Source organism: Callithrix jacchus, chromosome 8 (assembly GCF_049354715.1).
Source record: "Callithrix jacchus isolate 240 chromosome 8, calJac240_pri, whole genome shotgun sequence".
Taxonomy (NCBI): Eukaryota; Metazoa; Chordata; class Mammalia; order Primates; family Cebidae; genus Callithrix; species Callithrix jacchus.
This window is the reverse complement of record NC_133509.1, coordinates 115,714,524-115,733,190: the sequence shown is the minus strand read 5'-3', so window position 1 is coordinate 115,733,190 and position 18,667 is coordinate 115,714,524. Positions and strand designations below refer to the sequence as shown.

The following is an 18,667-nucleotide window of genomic DNA, read 5'->3' as shown; positions in this document are numbered from 1 at the left end:
TACACATACACACATGTATAAAGTGGCCCATATAGGGCAGTTAAAAGCAAGAAAACAAAATAAAAATATGTTTACAAGGAAGGAAAACCCAGTGACTAGTAGCCTGAAAATTACAATATAAGTAATGCAATGAACTTGATAAATGAGGCCTTATGGATTGAAGGGCCAGCTCTGCTATAATCAAAAGGGGTGGCTGGGTGGGGGGAGCTTTCTGATTTGCCTAACAAAGTAGCATTTTGCATACCCATCCCCAACATCAATGTGTGATGTTACTGAGGCTCCCAATACACACAATCTTTTTTTAAAGGCTTGCTATTATTTTGTGTGATTTGTTTTAGATATGTTTCATGTCATGTTATTATTGCCTGATAAGCTAAGAAGTATTAAAACTGCATCAAAATTTATATAAATCCTTGGCATCAGTGATAGCATTAAACAGTGGTAGAACACTGGCTGTTGCTAAATATCCACAGAATAACTGACTTTAGCATATTTTCCTCGTGGATTCAGTGGTGATATGCGGTATTAAAATGCATTTTTTCCAACATCTTATCTTGCTCTGTCAACGGTTGTTTTTCAGTTTTACATGACAAAGAGAACAAGGGTTATGCAACCCACAGAGTTTTGCATATCTATTTGGTACTTTTTTATGAGCTTCTAACCAGGGCAAAACAGCTACCCTGAAATATTACAGAAAGAATTTTCCCCCATCCATGGTATCATTAAAATGTATTATTCCTTTTGCTTAACATCTTACAGTGAAATATTTTATTTCTTCTGTTTTAAATATTAATCCTTTGATTTTCCTGACATTTACCTGTTTATTCTATCAGAAATATATTTTTATTGGTTTCACTGGAATCTGAATCAACGAGAGTTAGTGCATAATTAAATCATTTGTGCTCAACCAGTCAACATTAAAGTTTACATAACTAAGGTTTTAAATGTCTGATCTATACAGATCTGCATCTGATGTAATTTAAAAAAATTCTTATGCAAATAGCTATGAATTTATAAATGACATTGGCTATCTTTGTAAAGATACAAGTCATTTTGTAGTAGATATCTTAAAAGAAAAACTGATTTTAATTTTGAACATTTTTACATATTTTAAAAAGTTAATACTGAAATTGACATTATTTTATAGATTATTCTCTTTATACAATGTATGTTTTCTTCATCCTATGTTTTATAAATATGGCTGTTTTATCAAATAATATGTACAATATTTTATGCAGATGTATTTATACACAATGAGAAAAATTTGTAAAGGAAATGATAGAAATATTATGAGATTGTTTTCCTAAGTTGAACACAAATATAACAAAGACATTTATTTTCCAGTATTAGTGAAGGAATAATTTAATTTTGCTGATTGTTTTCATTTTATAATACAAGAAGCTTCCTCTGTTACAAGAGATGCTGTCTTACACCTTTCAGTTAGCTAGCCTTGACAATGTTGCAGGATTCTTCAGTAGTTTTTCAGGTTTTCTGCTCCAGAAAAATCTATGTTAGCTTTTCTATAATAAGTATTGTTTCAGAGTTTACAAGTTACCACTGGGTTACTGAGGCAAAGCTGATAATGAGACGGGAGAGTTCCCTGTCCCCGTCACAGGATGTGCAACAGGGGTGTGTGGCTTGTCTTTTTGGCTGCAATGCACGATGAAACCTCTTATTGGCGGGGGGAGCACACAGACGGGCAGGTGAAGGAGCTGGGGCAAGTACCTCTGGGATCTGGCCCCACAGCAGCATCCAGAGAGGTGTCTGTGACTACTAAAGCCTAGTAGGCATGTGTCACAGTGTGCTTTTTTAGCCTTGCCATCCCCAGATGGCTTAAGTGTTAACCAGCTCAGTGCTGTCTTGGTTCCCAGGTCCTGTCTAGCATCCAGGAAGAATCAGTTCATACACGTATTTGAAGGATGAATGTGGGGTTTTTACTGAGTGGTGGAGGTGGCTGTCAGCAGGATGGATGGGGTGCTGGAAGGAGGATGGAATGGGAAGATGATCTTCCCCTGGAATTTGGCCATCCAGTGGCCTATCTCTCCAACTGTCCCCAACCCAACTCTTCTCGATGTTCAGACACTCCTCTTTTGTCTGTCATACTGTTCTGCCATTCTTCTGCCTTTCTGTTTGTCTTCTTTTCTGCTCATGGAACCAGGAGTTTGGGGTTTCTATGGGTACAGGATAGGGGGGTAGGTGGGCCAAAAGGTGACTTTCAGGCACAAAAACAGGAATTTTTGTTCTCATTTAGGGACATGAGTTTCCGGATTTGTGGGTACGGCCTTTGTCAGAGAACTGCAACCTCTTCTCCCCACTATTTCCATGTGTACTATCCATAACATTAATTCCCAAAACATTTGGTATCAGTGTTATTTTAAAGTGTATAAGAATTTTAAACATAAGGTCAGATGAAACATAATCTTAAAGACAAGGTCAGCTCCCAATACCTTATTTTACAGATGAGGTTCTAGCCCAAAGAATTAACTGACTTACTCAAGAGCTCCCAGGTATCCTTGGGTAGAAATGGAAACAGGACTCAAGGTTACCGATCCTATTCTTTCCATTGTATCAGAATCAGTAAGAGCCATTTCTGGCTAGTGTTATTGGAGATACCCAGCTATCTCATTTAATACATACTTACTTCAGTAGCTACACTTAGTTCTCTTTAGAGAAACTTAATTTCTGCCATTAATTCTTTCAGAAGATGAGGAAAACTTCAATGAAACAATTAAGAGATACTTTAAGACCACAAATTATGAGACATCTAAGGCTATAGCAATTGATAGGAACTTGTGCTGAATAGACCAGGATACATAGAAATGCATTTTTGTTCCTTCCCATGAAATGCTTTAGTTAAGTCATTTATAAAGTGACATATAGTAACATTTTAAAGCTGTCATTATGTTGGATAAAAACACTTGAAATCGTTTTCTTATAACAACATACAGATCTTTAAAAAATGGTAATTACAATTCACACTTGCAAGTGTATTTATGGTGCCCATTTTTACAGATGGTGGAAACTGAAGTTGAGAGAATATAGTGGCTTGCTCAACATTGCGTAGAAACGTGGTAGAAACAGGATATGAGCATATACTCCTTATATTCTTCTCCTTTATTGCCAACAAAATGATTCATATTTGTGTCTTTTCATTGAACTCTTAGCATTGGATTTAAATTAAGGGTTATTCAACAAATTACCATATACTCTTTTATTTTTTAGTCTGACAAATTTTTTGTTAGAAAAATTTAATTAAAACCCGAACTTTCCACATAAAAGGTATCTGTGAGAGGAAAAAGTGAATCAGTGTTTTTAAACTTTGTGTTTCTAATTTAACCATCTGTTTAGGATTGCTATTTTTTGATGATGTGGAAAAATATATGATTGTCAGATGTCTATTCTGTGAAGTCCTCACTACTTTGCAAAATCACATTGTCACATTTTTGACTAAGAGGTATTTGATGACAGTAGGCAGAATTTTCTGAATTCAGATTTTCCCAGAGAAATCAGAAAAATAGAAGCAACTGAGCTATTGACTTCTAGCATTTACTTTAATGTTTACACTTTAGGCCATTTTTAGGCAGACTGTGGTCTTTTTTTTGGTGCTACAGCTATTTTTAAGTTGTGGGAGTAGAATAAAGTTGTAGCCACCACACATTAATTTGGAAGCAAATTTAAACCAGATACTCTAAGTAAATACTAAGCAGGATGTTATGAGTAATTTCCTGTCAGATTCCTGTCTTCGTAAAAAAAAAATAATAAAATGGTTGAAGGCAAATGATACATATTAGGAGTTTTCATTTAAAGTATGTTTAATTGAATCACATGTAGTCATTAAGCCCAGAGTAGTACTTGACTTTTACAGAGAGTAGGCTGAAATAACAGTGCTTCCCATTTATGAAACATGATGTCAGATGTTAAGAAAAAAGTTTAGAATGTAAAAACGAAGTGAATATATAATGGGAAGGGAGAGGCTGCATTTATATGTGCAGCTGTGGCAGAGAGAGGGGAAAAAACTAAAGGTGGATAGAAGTACTTCCGGTTTCTACTTTCTGAATTAGAACACAGCTATGGTGAACCTTTTTTGAAACAATTCAATTGGCAACGACTTTTCTACCAACTTTTTATAATCAAAGAGGTTGATTTCAAGTGAATTCCAGGAGTAAAGGCAAGGTTTACAAGTTGTACTACCCCTGACTTGGACTTGATTAAGAGGCCTGCCATTTCATCCCAAACTCACTGAGGGGTTGATAACTATAAGGGTATAGAGGAGAAAGCAAATGTGTTCTGCACTTTCCATTAAAATCCCTTACTATTAGCTTGATTTCATTTAGTTCCACAGTTGTGAGTGATCCCCATAGTGTTGGTATCAGGCTAAATAATGGTATATACCATTGGTTGAGGTGTAAAAAGCCAATGGAATAGGCCATGTGAAAGTTCTGTATCACATCTGTTTCAGTGCCTTGCTGGCAGTTAAGCAGTCTTAGCTGGCTTTGGTTGACCCTAAAAGAGAACATACAGTGAATGTCTGGGTTTGTTTTCATTAAGTTTCTCTTATATCAGCATTTAAATTGCTTATTGACTCAATTCATTTTGTTGTGTAATGTTGAACAAGCAATATTCAATACATTTTAGGAAAAACATCTAGGAGGTGCTTGTTATATACATGTTATTTTATTTGGACATTCATTTTTAAGCTTAAAAATATTCTTTCATAAGAATAAATGCAAGTTTCAGTATCCTTTAAGAAAAAAAAGAGGAGAGGAAGAAATCTTGATGGTTATTAAAGACACTGTTGAGGGGGGCTGGGGGGTGCCAAGATGGCCGAGAGAAGCCAGCATGGGAATGCAGCTCCCAGTGACTGAGACACAGAGGGCTAGAGGACTTCACAATTCCAAAAGAGGTGCCAGGTTCATTTCTGTGGGACTGACAGGGCACTGAAAATAGGTCCAGGAAAGGAGCTGTAGGGCAAGAGCCTCCCAGGGTGGGAAATCAAGGCGGGGGCGTGTCCCCACGTGAAACATGTAGTCGGGTTGGGGGTTGGGGGCCTAACCCCCTCAGTACTCCCATTCGCATTCTGTGCTTACCTCATCCCTCCTGCAACCCATGGTCCACGAGAGCCCTGCCAGACGGTGGGGTACCATGAGTAGTCGATGCAAATCTGAGTAGCAGCTACCTCTGGGCTTGGCAAGTTGTCACAGGAACCTGGGTGGGAGTTTGGACTAATGCCAATGAGACAGTCCCACAGAGGGAGGCAGAGTTGAAAGCAGGGAAACAGATCCTAAGGTCTGGCATGCCCCACCTTCACAGAACTTAAACTGAAGCCCTTGCTAGAGAGCTTGGCAGCAAATATACCAGCTTCACCCCAACCAGGAAGATCTAGGTGGGGAAGGAGAGACGCCATTGGGAAGGCGGGGCCAATCTCACCTGCAAACAAACTCCAGGGAAGGACCACCCACCCAACAACTGGACTGAACCCGAGAGAGCCCAGAAACGCCCTCTACAGGCCAAAAAAGATACAGCTCCAACTTCAACAGAAAAAATGTCCACTCAGAGACTCCTGAAATCACCAGTTTCAAAGTTTAAAGGGAAATAAATCCATAAAAATGAGAAAAAAAAACAGCCCAAAAAGGATGAAACCATCAAAGAACAGAACACCTCTTCTTCTCCCTGGGATCACAACATCTCACTATCAAGGGAACAAAAAAAGACAGAGAATGAATTTGACAAATTGACAGAAGCAGGCTTCAGAAAGTGGGTAATAACAAATTTCTCTGAGTTAAAAGATCCTGTTCTCACTTAATACAAAGAAACTAAGAACCTTGAAAAAAGGTTGGATGAAATGCTAACTAGAATAACAAGCTTAGAGAAGAACATAAACGACTTGATGGAGCTGAAAAACACAGCATGAGAACTTTGTGAGGCATATACAAGTTTCAACAGCCAAATCAATCAAGCAGAAGAAAGGATATCAGAGATAAAAGATCAATGAAATAAAACGAGAAGGCAAGATTAGAGAAAAAAGAGTGAAAAGAAATGAACAAAGCCTCCAAGAACTTTGGGATTATATGAAAAGACCTAATCTATGCTTGATCGGCGTACCTGAATGTGACAGGGAGAATGAATTCAAGTTGGAAAACATTCTTCAAGATATTATCCAAGAGAACTTTCCCAACCTAACAAGGCAGGCCAACACTCAAATCCAGGAAATACAGAGAACTCCACAAAGATATTCCTCAAGAAGAGCAATCCCAAGGCACATAGCTGTCAGATTCACCAGGGTTGAAATGAAGGAAAAAATCCTAAGGGTAGGCATCCAGAGAGAAAGGTCGAGTCACCCACAAAGGAAAGACCATCAGACTCACAGCGGATCTCTTGGCAGAAACCCTGCAAGCTAGAAGAGAGTGAGGGTCAGTATTCAACATCCTTAAAGAAAAGAACTTTCAACCCAGAATTTCATATCCAGCCAAACTAAGCTTCATAAGCACATAAACCAGTAGATCTGGAAGAAATGGATAAATTCCTGGACACTTGCACACTCTCAAAACTAAGCCAAGAAGAAGTTGAAACCCTGAATAGACCAATAGCAAGGTCTGAAGTCGAGGCAGCAATTAATAGCCTACCAACCAAAAGAAGTCCAGGTCCAGATAGGCGCACAGCTGAATTCTACCTGACATACAAAGAGGAGCTGGTACCATTGTTCTTGAAACTATTCCAAACAATGCAAAAAGAAGGAATCCTCCCTAACTCTTTCTATGAGACCAACATCATCCTGAAATCAAAATCTGACAGAGATACAACTAAAAAAGAAAACTACAGGCCAGTATGCATGATGAACATTGAGGCAAAAATCTTCAATGAAATACTGGCAAACAGAATCCAACAGCACATCAAAAAGCTTATCCACCACAATCAAGTAGGCTTCATCTTGGGGATGCAAGGCTGGTTCAACACACGCAAATTTATAAATGTAATTCACCACATAAACAAAACCAGAGGAAAAAAACCACATGATTATCTCAATAGATGCAGAGAAGACCTACGACAAAATTCAACAAGCCTTTATGCTAAAAACTCTCAATAAACTAGATATTGATGGAACATATCTCAAAATAATAAGAGCTATTTATGACAAACCCACAGCCAATATCATACTGAATGGGCAAAAATTAGAAGCATTCCCTTTAAAAACTGGCACTAGACAAGGATGCCCTCTCTCATCACTCCTATTCAATATAGTATTGGAAGTTCTAGCCAGAGCAGTTAGGCAAGAAAAAGAAATAAGGGGCATTCAATTAGGAAAAGAAGAAGTCAAGTTGTCCCTATTTGCAGATGACATGATTGTATATTTAGAAGACCCCATTGTCTCAGCCCAAAACCCCCTTAAGCTGATAAGCAACTGTAGCAAAGTCTCAGGATACAAAATCAATGTGCAGAAATCACAAGCATTCCTATACACCAATAACAGACAAACAGAGAACCAAATAATGAGTGAACTCCCATTTACAATTGCTACAAAGAGAACAAAATACCTAGGAATACAACTAACACAGGAGGTAAAAGAACTCTTCAAGGAGAACTTCAAACCACTGATCAAGGAAATAAGAGAGGACACAAACAGATAGAACAACATTCCATACTCATGGTTAGGAAGAATCAATATCACGAAAATGGCCATACTGCCCAAAGCAATTTATAGATTCTGTGCTAGCCCCATCAAGCTACCAATGACTTTCACAGAACTGGAAAAAACCACCTGAAACTTCATATGGAACCAAAAGAGAGCCTGCATAGCCATGACAATCCTAAGCAAAAAGAACAAAGCTGGAGGCATCATGCTACCTGACTTCAAACTATACTACAAGGCTACAGTAATCAAAACAGCATGGTACTTGTACCATAACAGAGATATAGACCAATGGAACAGAATAGAGGCCTTGGAAGCAGTGCCACACATCTACAACCATCTGATCTTTGATAAACCAGACAAAAACAAACAATGGGGAAAGGATTCCCTGTTTAACAAATGGTGTTGGGAAAACTGGCTAGCCATATGCGGGAAGCTGAAACTGGACTCCTTCCTTACACTTTATACAAATATTAACTGCAGATGGATTAAAGATTTAAACATAACAACTAATACCATAAAAACCCTAGAAGAAAACCTAGGCAAAAACCATTCAGGACATAGGCACAGGCAAGGACTTCATGACTGAAATACCAAAAGCAATGGTAACAAAAGTAAAAATAGACAAATGGGACCTAATTAAACTGAAGAGCTCTGCACAGCAAAAGAAACAATTATTAGAGTGAACTGGCAACCAACAGCATAGGAAAAATTTTTGCAATCTACCCATCAGATAAAGGACTAATATCCAGAATCTAAAAAGAACTAAAGCGGATTTACAAGAAAAAAACAAACAAACCCATTCAAAAGTGGGCAAAGGATATGAACAGACACTTTTCAAAAGAAGACAAATATGTGGCTGACAAACATGTGAAAAATGCTTATCATCACTGGTCATTAGAGAAATGCAAATCAAAACCACATTGAGATACCATCTCATGCCAGTTAGAATGGCGATCATTAAAAAATCTGGAGACAACAGATGCTGGAGAGGATGTGGAGAAAAAGGAACACTCTTACAAAGTTGGTGGGAGTGTAAATTAGTTCAACCATTATGGAAGACAGTGTGGCAATTTCTCAAGGATGTAGAAGGAGAAATTCCATTTGACCCCGCAATCCCATTACTGGGTGTATACCCAAAGGATTATAAATCATTCTGTCATAAAGACACATACACACGTATGTTCATTGCAGCACTGTTTACGATAGCAAAGACCTGGAACCAACCCAAATGCCCATTGATGATTGACTGGACAAAAAATTGTGGTACATGTACACCATGGAATACTATTCAGCCATAAAAAATGATCAGTTCGTGTCCTTTGTGGAGACATGGATGAATGTAGAAACCATCATTCTCAGCAAACTGACGCAAGAACAGAAAAACAAACACCACATGTTTTCATTCATAAGCAGGTGATGAACAATAAGAACACTTGGACACAGGGAAGGGAACAACACTCACAGGGCTAGATGGGGGCATTGAGGGGAGGGGAGAGACAGCGAGGGGAGTCGGTGAAGATGGGGAGGGTAACAATTGGAGAAATGCCTGTTGTAGGCGATGGGGGAGTGGGGGGATGGAGATAGCAAACCACCATGGCATGTATGTACCTATGCAACAGTCCTGCAGGATGCCAGATGTGCACATTTACCCCAGAGCCCAAATACAATTAAAAAAAAAAAAAAAAAGAAACCTTATAAATACTTCTCTCAAGATGAATGATAATTTTATTCATTTGAAAATTAAACAGTGTTCATTCCAAATGCATAATTTGAAACTCTAGTTGTTTGTTCCCTTGTCCATATTTTGTTTCAGAAATAGAAATGTGTCAAAAGGTGCTGATTTTTAAATAACGCATGTTATTTCTATTTCCAGGCATTTGTCTTGAGAGAAATGTGTAATAAGTAAAAACCTTAATGAATGCATAAACTATCATTTAGAAGGTATTTTTATTTTAGCTTTGAATATTAATTTCTAGGAATGTGTCCAATATATATCCTAACACCTTTTGACTATGCTGCTAATTGTCTTTGTACTGCTCAATACGTTCCCAGAAAAAGATACTGAAAAGCCTGAGGCAGAATAATTTTTTTTAATGGGGTTGAAAGTTTGAATTAGAATTTCCATTTTTTTGATTCTGGTTTATGGAAACAAACTTTTGTAAGTTTGCCTAAGACCAGGTTATACATTGGAAAGTCTTTCACATTAAAGTTTTTACCTGCGTCAAATCTTTTTTTTTTTTTTTTGAGACAGAGTTTCGCTATTGTTACCCAGGCTGGAGTGCAATGGCACGATCTCGGCTCACCGCAACCTCTGCCTCCTGGGTTCAGGCAATTCTCCTGCCTCAGCCTCATGAGTAGCTGGGATTACAGGCACCCGCCACCATGCCCTGCTAATTTTTTGTATTTTGAGTAGAGACGGGGTTTCACCATGTTGACGAGGATGGTCTCGATCTCTTGACCTTGTGATCCACCCGCCTCGACCTCCCAAAGCCTGCGTCAAATCTTGTAGCCAGTGTTTTGATATGCCATCCCTTTTCTCTATTAGCTCCATCGTTTTATTGAGGCTCTGGCATAGTCTTAACACAATGTTAATCATAACTTCTTCCCCTCCTTTGAAGGAAATAGCATAAAGCACTTCTCTGCTTATCAGAGGAGAAGGAAGAGAGTGTATCTAACCCACAAAATCGTAGCATTTTTCTTTTAGAAGCCAATCTTAGAATAGGATTTACAGTGTTTCTTTGCCCGTTAAATACATGTAAAGAACCAGCTCATTTTCTCACACATGGAACCGTATTTAGTTCATCAGCAGATCTTATTGACTCTACTTTAAAATTGATTCTGCATCTGATTACTTCTTACTACTTCCAGGGTGCTCATTATTGGGATACCGTCTTGTCTTGATAGTTACAATAGCCTGCAACTGACAAGATGATTGCCCTCAATGGATTAAATCATTAACTGTGGCAACAAAAGAAAACTATCTTACTGTGGGACAAAAAGTTATTTGAGTTCAGAGATTAAAAATTTCTTATGACTTTTAAAAATTGTTGTATTGTTGGTTCTATGCTTGCCACATTTAATATGCTCAAAAAATGCTTTCAATGAGTAGAACATAAAAACTGATATATGTCCCAACAAGATTGATCAAATGACTGCTATGTGAGACAATCTAGTAGGGGCTGGAATATATCAAGAAAGAAGAATAAGGTTTTCACATTAGAGGAACTCAGTCTGATGGGGAGACAGGCATAGAAGACACACAGAGTAGTGAGTGGCATAGCAGAAATTTTATAAAGAGTTTATAGATTGCAATGCCTTTCATACCCAAGTTTTAATCTTCATCAAATCTTATAGCCAATGTTTCCATTTACCATTCCTTTTTTCCATTAGTTCTCTTGTTTTACTAAGGGTCTCACATGCTCTTAACACACTATTAATCGTAACTTCTTATGGTAGTACAGATAAGGGGCACCTAATATTCTTGGGTAAGAACTCATATAATCTTTCATTGTTATAACATCCATGTGGATGCAGAAGGAAAGGTGTGTTACTAGTCTTTTATATTGAATTAGGAATTCCCCTTCCTTTGCCTGTGTATTCCTGAGAAGCGTTTGTTTCCCAGAGGGCAAACGATACACATTGGATGAATCCATGGAGATTTTTCAAATTCATCTGAACTCTTGATTTTAGAGTTACTTTTGCTTTGTCTTATTTTTTTGTTATTTGTCTAAGTATTTCATATATAGCCAAGTTTTGAGTTTAAGGAGATCTCCATTATGTAAAAATCTACTCTTAAGAAATAAGCTTGGAAAAAGTGGTTATGATGGGACCAGCACTTGATGTGTTATTTGTTTTTTTGCCATTTTATAAAACAATTGAAACTGCTGTGTGTAATTTTCGAGCTTAAATTCCTTCCACGTTTCCTATAAAATCCATTGCAGATATCTTCTCTTTTAGTTACTCTTGTATGTAGTTTCTGCCCTGGTTCACATTTCACGTTGTATGCTAATTTCTTTGCAGCTGAGTCAACTGTTAGTGTAAGAATGTGAGCCTTCTTTAGAGAGTCAGAAAAATGGCTTCCAGATAGATCCAATTTTTGTTCAGGATAGTTTCATAATTTGCCTTGTAATATTAGTGTCCTGGATTTAAAGTTTAGGTATAACAGTTATCTTAAGCTATGAACATATTCTTCCTCAAAAATTTTTTGGGGATGTGTGCATGTCAGTAGTTTTAACAAGCTGTATTTACAGTAACTTTACTTAAATTCCATTAGTTTTATTTTCAGCCTTTTTGATTTCTCTCTTTCTCTACCTTTTATCCTATCTTCCCCTACCCTTTGTTGATGTATGTAAAGATGGCCTTGGGACTGAAATATTGTCACACTTGCTTACTCAAGTAGTTTTCAGGGCAGGAAAACCATTACCTTTATAAATTAATGACTTATTTAGTCATATCAGTGTACTTTATTTAACATCATATTTCTATTTAAGGTGTTTAATGAACTGTTTTTATTTAATGTGATAGCCATATTGTAAATAAAGTGGCATTTCTGGAACTCTTAAAATATTGAAGGAATCTCATAAACTTTTACCAAAGAGATACTATTTTGGACATGCTCTTGTTTTATTGAAGTTTTTGTGTTTATGATAAGATCAAGCTCCTTATGATCTTTAGTGCCTCTAGGAAAGTGAATTCTCTCAGTTGTAAAGAGCATGCTGAAACATAAATCTGTAAATACAACAGCAATTCTTGTTTTTTAAATTATAGGTCAGTTTATCAAACCACTCAGCAGTGTGTGTGTGTGTGTGTGTGTGTTTATCATGAGATTGTCAGTAGCTTTATGTTTTCTTTATACTTGTCAATAATATGAGCCTTTCTTGTCCTAAAAGAGAGGCTTCATAAAACCTTTGCTGTCTTGACGATGGAACTATACTTTGTTTAGTGTGTGATTAGCACACTTTTGAAAATTGGACTAAAGCAGATTTAGTGTGTACACAGGTACTTCTTCAGCATAGATGGATAGCCCCTAAAAGTCTGGGATATTATGCATGTTCAATGTGCTTTTGATTGTGTTCTATTCTGAATATGTCAATATGTATGTCATATATTTTTGTTTATGATAGGGCTCATTCAGAATTTAATTTTTGATTTCTTCTTTTTACTTTAGGACTACATTAGTCCCCACATAACCTGCCAAGAACTTTTCTGAAATTTTCACATTGTTTTTCTAAATTCTAATGTTAAGGCCTTGGCCTTTCTAGCATTTGAAGAGAGAATACTAGTCAGGGGATCAGGTTATGGGTTGTATTTCGTAGGTTCTTTCGCTTTAGTCGAGTTACTTTGTCTGAGCTTTAGTTAACCTAAAATGTAAAATCAGGAGTTGGTTTATTCTCTGAGGTTCTTTCTCAGACTCAGCCATTTTCTAGGATATCTTTCTTCTTGGATCTCGTAGACTGCTGTAGTCAGCTTAATCTGCCTTCCTTCCTGCTCTCCAAAGAAGTTATGTCCTTTCCCTAAGCTCCAGGCATCTGTGTCCATTCACCCCAAAACACTGAATTTAGACTGTGTCTTCTGTATTTCTAAGCATTCTCTAAAATACCACATTTTGCCTTTGGTTCTCTAGAAATGTGGTAACTTTTTGTTAATCTTATAGAATCGGGATATTTGTCCCCTCTGAATTGACCAGAAAACCAGAGAATAGCCTTAATAATGCCTAAATATTATCTTCTGCCCTTACTTATTTGAATGCCTCTAAATCTAACAGGACACTTGGATTAACTTTGGCCAATTTCTGGTCCCACCCCTCCTTCGGAATTAGCTGTGTTGCACATCTATTGCTAAAACATGAATCTGGGAGAAAGCACTAATTCATTGGGTACCATAATTATTCTTCAAATAAATATGCCCAAACCAGAAGAATGGTACAAAAGTAATGACATTTCATGGAAATATTTGTTGACTCTATGAGTGTAGGAGCCTGCCTATCTGTGTCATTTACTCTATCTCCACACTTGATCTTAGCCAAAAGGCCAAGAAGCAATCACTTACTCCATCTCTAGTGCACCCTAGAATGTCTTGTCTAGACTAGGACTTATGTAAATATTTGTTGAATGAGGGAATGAATGAATGAATGAAATTACAACTGCCAAAGTATGGTATAGAAAAGCTTACTTAACTATTAGATTTAGGGTCTTGGAATAGAGGCAGACAATGGAGACCACTATGTGTCTGAAGCCTAATCAATAAAATATAGGGGAAAAGAACAGAAAAGCTTTTACTTAGAAGGTTAGGAGGCTTAGTTGGGGTGGAGGATTCATTTGTTTACTCTGATTGTTGCATATAGCTCAGACACTGATGGAGAGAGTTTACAGCTTTGTCAGGTACTCTGTTCCTTGACACTTGAGATGTTCATTTAGAGGTTGGATGGCTCATCTGTCAAAAATGCCAAATAAGGGAATCCTGAAGGAGCAAGTAGTTGAACTTACTGATCTCTAAGGTCATGTGAACCCATAGTCCTATAGCTTTTACTTCAAAGAGAGCTTGGCCATAGCATGCAACTCTCCTACAGAGGACAGCAAGTGGACAATGAAGTTTTCTAAAGAGAATGAATGAAAGCATTCATTTAGAATGTTTCTTTAGAAAAAAATGAATGTTTTCTAAAAAGACTGAACTTAACAGAGGTTTTTCTGACAATATCAACATTCTCAAGAATGTCAAAAGATTGAAATAGTTCTGTCTTCTTATTATAAGAGACAAGTAATGAAGACCACAGAAAAGTAGCAATGGAGGAAAGAGATGGCTATGAGGGAAGTGAGAAAAGAAAGATCAATTATAACATTATTTGAATTGCTTAGATGTAAAATATGGGCAGTCTTTGAATACATCAGTGGCCCTTGATAAGGTATTTATTTTCTTTATTAATATCAGACTGTGAAAATACTGCACCATCAGGAGGCCTTATGTACGTGTGGGAGAAACCTCCTAGCACTCCTCAGTAGCCTCTGAGCTTATAAGCTTTGCATGATAATTGATGAAATCATCTTTGGCATATTGAATTTGAGTCTTCAAAAAATGTTTAAATCATTTATTCAGCAAAGTGGGGGAGTTTTAAAATGATTAAAAATGTGTTTTGTGGACTCCCAAAATTAGCATTTTATTGGGGGAGATTGGTATACAAGCAAATACTTATATTACATTTTGAAAAAACATTTAAAAATTATGATATATCTAACATGCAATGGGAATGATTTGCTTTAGGAGTTCAGGAAGAAAGGACACAGCATCCTTAAGGGATAAACTTAGAAAGATAAGAAGATATAGGTGGTAGATACATAGGAACAGTAGGGAGGCAAGTATCATCTAGAGACTTAGTAATAAGGTTGCTTTCTAATGAGTAAATGATGCAATTATCAAATACTTTTCAGAGCTGGGATGTTAATTTTTTAAAAAACTCCTAAATGTTAGCAAGACTTGGGAAAATATCAATAAATCTAAAGAAATGATGTATTAATATCAATTGGTAGGGAACGTTTGGACAGAAACTCAATGTGGAAAGAGAAGAAAGGGAGATGTACCTCGGCACCCTCCATGCAAACACTGCCTAGAAGAATGGAGCACCTCTGTTATTGTGGTTCATAAATTCCTGATGCATGGTGAACATGCTGGACTTTGATTAGTCCGTTGCTGTTTAAACATTGTTTAATAAAAGAAACTCCGCTTGCTCTGATTTCCTGTTCATTAACCAATAGTCTGATTATAGTTTGCCTTCCCATCTAGATATGTCTATAGAGAGAAAATGTGCTGGTTATGCTGACATGGACATTCTGATTCATATGGTAGTTATGGTTCTCATCATAAACGAATGTAGTTAATTAAGTGGCTTTCTAGTTCATACACATTAGTCTCTTGTGAGCTTAATGTTACTCTGCTGCTGAAAGTACCACTCTGAGTACCAAAAATAAATTTCAGTTCCTAGGTTTACAAAGCTGAGATCCAGACCCGGATGATGGACTAAGGCAAATTCCTCAAGATAAATGTCTCTTGGCTACCAGCCCCATTTTGAGTAGCACAACTTCAAGCCAAGTTGTACAAGTCAGATGTCGTCTGGGGAGACATATATAGGCAGATTTAAGATACTGTTAGTCATCAAATTCTGAGAGAGTAGAAAGGAGGAAGATGAGGCGAGAAGTACAGAAGACAGATTATGAAAGGGTCTGTCCTTTCTGGCAGAGAGTGTTTCATTTGTTTTTAAAGTAAGTTGAATTGAAAGGAAATATCATTTATGTTTCTTTTAGTAAAATATAATTCTGCTTTTTCTAATTCTTAGTGAGTGGATTTCCTTGTTTTCTTTTCAATTCAGATTGGATTTATTGCTCACATAATTTCCCTGGTTTTGTCGTATTTAAGAGGCCAGATGAAGATGATTAGGTTACAGTGTGATGACTGAAGGTGTCATAGCTGGCCATCATGACTTTGGTCCACCATTTAGACATACAATTCTAGTGATTTTGTTGTTTTATTACAAGCCCTATGCATTTGGAATTTCTCTGGTAAAGGAACTGTATAATCATAATGATTTAGAATTGTTTTTACCTAGAGTGGATTCCCAAGTCCTTGTAATCTCTTAAAGGGCTCCTTAGAAACCCCTTTTCATTAACTATATAATGACAAGATGAAAAGTACCTCCATCTTTCTTTCAAATTTTCATGACTCAAAAGCATTTATGTGGTATGATTGCATTTGAAAACTTAGACTTTTTCTAAAACTATGTTTTGATGGGATAGCGGTGGTAGCACTTATTTTTTTCCTCAAATGAAGAAACTAGCATCGTATTTAGCAGTTTATATTTTCTGGTGTTTTACTAATGTTCAGTGAAAGCTCGAAGTCAGTGTCTGACATCAGCTTTTAATCTCTCATTCATTAGTGAGAATATGTTATTAAAATGGGAAAGGATTCTCTTTTCTACTTCTTTTTTTAATTTTTGTTAGAGAATTATTATGATTTCGTTTGCCAAGTATCTGCTCACCAGTTCCCAAACTGCCCTACTGTGGAACTCTGTAATTTTGCCTCAGTTAATGAGTAGATCAAAGTTTTGTTTGGTAAAGCAATGGGACTGATGGAGTCAGATTTCTTTTCTAATCTACTTCTTTTAGTTGGCTGAACAGATATTTCGAGTATTTCTTGCTTCCACTTAATACTAATCAACTTGTTTAATTTCTTGTCAATGCCTTAGGAAAAACATATAAGCATTGAAGAAGAGCACTTAAGGAGGATGGAAGAGGCCAGATTGCAGCTCAAAGATCAACTTCTTTGCTTGGAGACTGAACAGGAATCCATTCTTGGAGTGATAGGAAAGGAAATTGATGCAGCTTGTAAAACATTCTCCATGGACTCTATGGAAAAATTAAAAGTAATCATGAATTTTCATTGCACCTTATATTTTCAGTTAGTTTCCTAATATATAATTATAATAGGATTTTTAATGTCTGGTAGTCAGATTATTATTACAGAAAGTTTTATGAAACAAAATAACATTTTGCATTTCTTAGAACAAGGCACTGAATCTATTGCACAGTCATGGTGAGAGAATGAGTGGTGTTATTCCATTGAATTGCCTGTGTCTCCATAAAAAAAAAACAAAAACAGAAACAGAAAAACAGTCTTATAAGAGAGATAGCCTTTGGAGTAAAGAGGCCTGGAATTTGAGTTTTTTACTCTGACAAGCTATTTTTGTTGTTGTTAGTATATTACTGGCTAACATCTATTGAGTACTATAGTATAGGTACTGTAGTATACATGGTACTTTAGTCTCTCCATTATCCTCTGAAACAACCCATTTTTAGTTACTCAGATTAAATCTACTTAAGAGAAAGGGATGTTTGGACAGTTTAAGTAACTTGCCCTTGGCTGTACATCTGGTTAAACGCGAAACTAGGACTTCAAACCTATGGAGTCTAACTCCGGAACCTAAATTAGCAACCACTATGTTATCCGCCTTCCCTATTTAAACAAATTGATTTAATTTAGTTTTTTAAATTTTAACAAATAGAATACTGCTACCCAGTGTATAGTCATATTAAAATAATAAATAAAAACAGAAGTGATCATGGATGCTCTGTATTCCTTGCAGGTAAGCACTTCTGTCAACTATGGGTTTGCTGCTATTTTACATACAGATGGCATTACATTGCTTTGATATGTGTAACCATAATACACTACAGTTTAGCATCATTTACCCCCTACTGCATTTGATATGATGGTGCTCACATTTTGATATTATGCTGAAATGCTTTTTATTTTTCAGGAGTTTCTACGATTTGACATTTATTTGTCTTTTTTCCTCTTCTAGAATGACCTTCCTTTCTCATGCTACTGTGTTCCCCTGTTTTTTTCTTGCTATTTCTCTCTGCCTTCTTTTCTCTCTTAAATTGTGTTTAAGAGAAAATATAATTCTCTTGCAGTCAAGGCTTTTTTAGAATTTGATGTTAATGGAAATATTTTAATTAATAGACTGGTAGAGTTGATGGAATTTTTACAATATGTATTCCCATTTATATATATTTTTAAGTTCAAGTGTTAGTTTGAAAAGGTATGAGTCTAATATGAGAAGTTATTGGCTTTAGGGGAAAAACTAACTTTTTTAGAGCTATTGTAGGGCCCATTATAATTCTGACTTATTTTTTTTTCCTGTCTAATGCTGCTTTTTAAATTTAAAACTCGTTACATTTGCATTAATTTGATGACTGTGTAGCTTTGAAAATCCTAATTTTTATCTAGAAGTATATATTAGCAGTGCAATATTTATTCTATATTTAAATAATTGTAACAGGATGGTTTGTTTTCAATCATGTGGGAAGGTAAAATGAAAACATTTGAATCATGTTGTAAGACATACATATATACACACACACACACACACACACATTTATAGGCACACACATACATGCATATATATACACACCTTGTTATGGGCAATTGCAGGCAAAAACATGATGTGCAGATAGCAGATTGTTTAAATATTTTCTTTCTTTATTAACC

The 18,667-nt window shown here is 36.4% G+C and overlaps 1 protein-coding gene across 13 annotated transcripts in view; it reads left to right on the top strand.

Annotated features, from left to right (window-relative positions):
* CEP128 (centrosomal protein 128) overlaps positions 1 to 18,667 on the top strand; it is a 449,218-nt gene that overhangs the window by 177,587 nt on the left and 252,964 nt on the right. For all 13 annotated transcript variants that reach the window (XR_013521735.1, XM_078336006.1, XM_035261203.3 and 10 more), the window contains one exon: positions 16,863 to 17,039. Coding sequence is in view for 12 of the 13 variants with exons in the window: in XM_078336006.1 (XP_078192132.1) it covers positions 16,863 to 17,039 (177 nt within the window). In the remaining variant the exon portion in view is untranslated. The remainder of the gene's footprint in view (positions 1 to 16,862; positions 17,040 to 18,667) is intronic.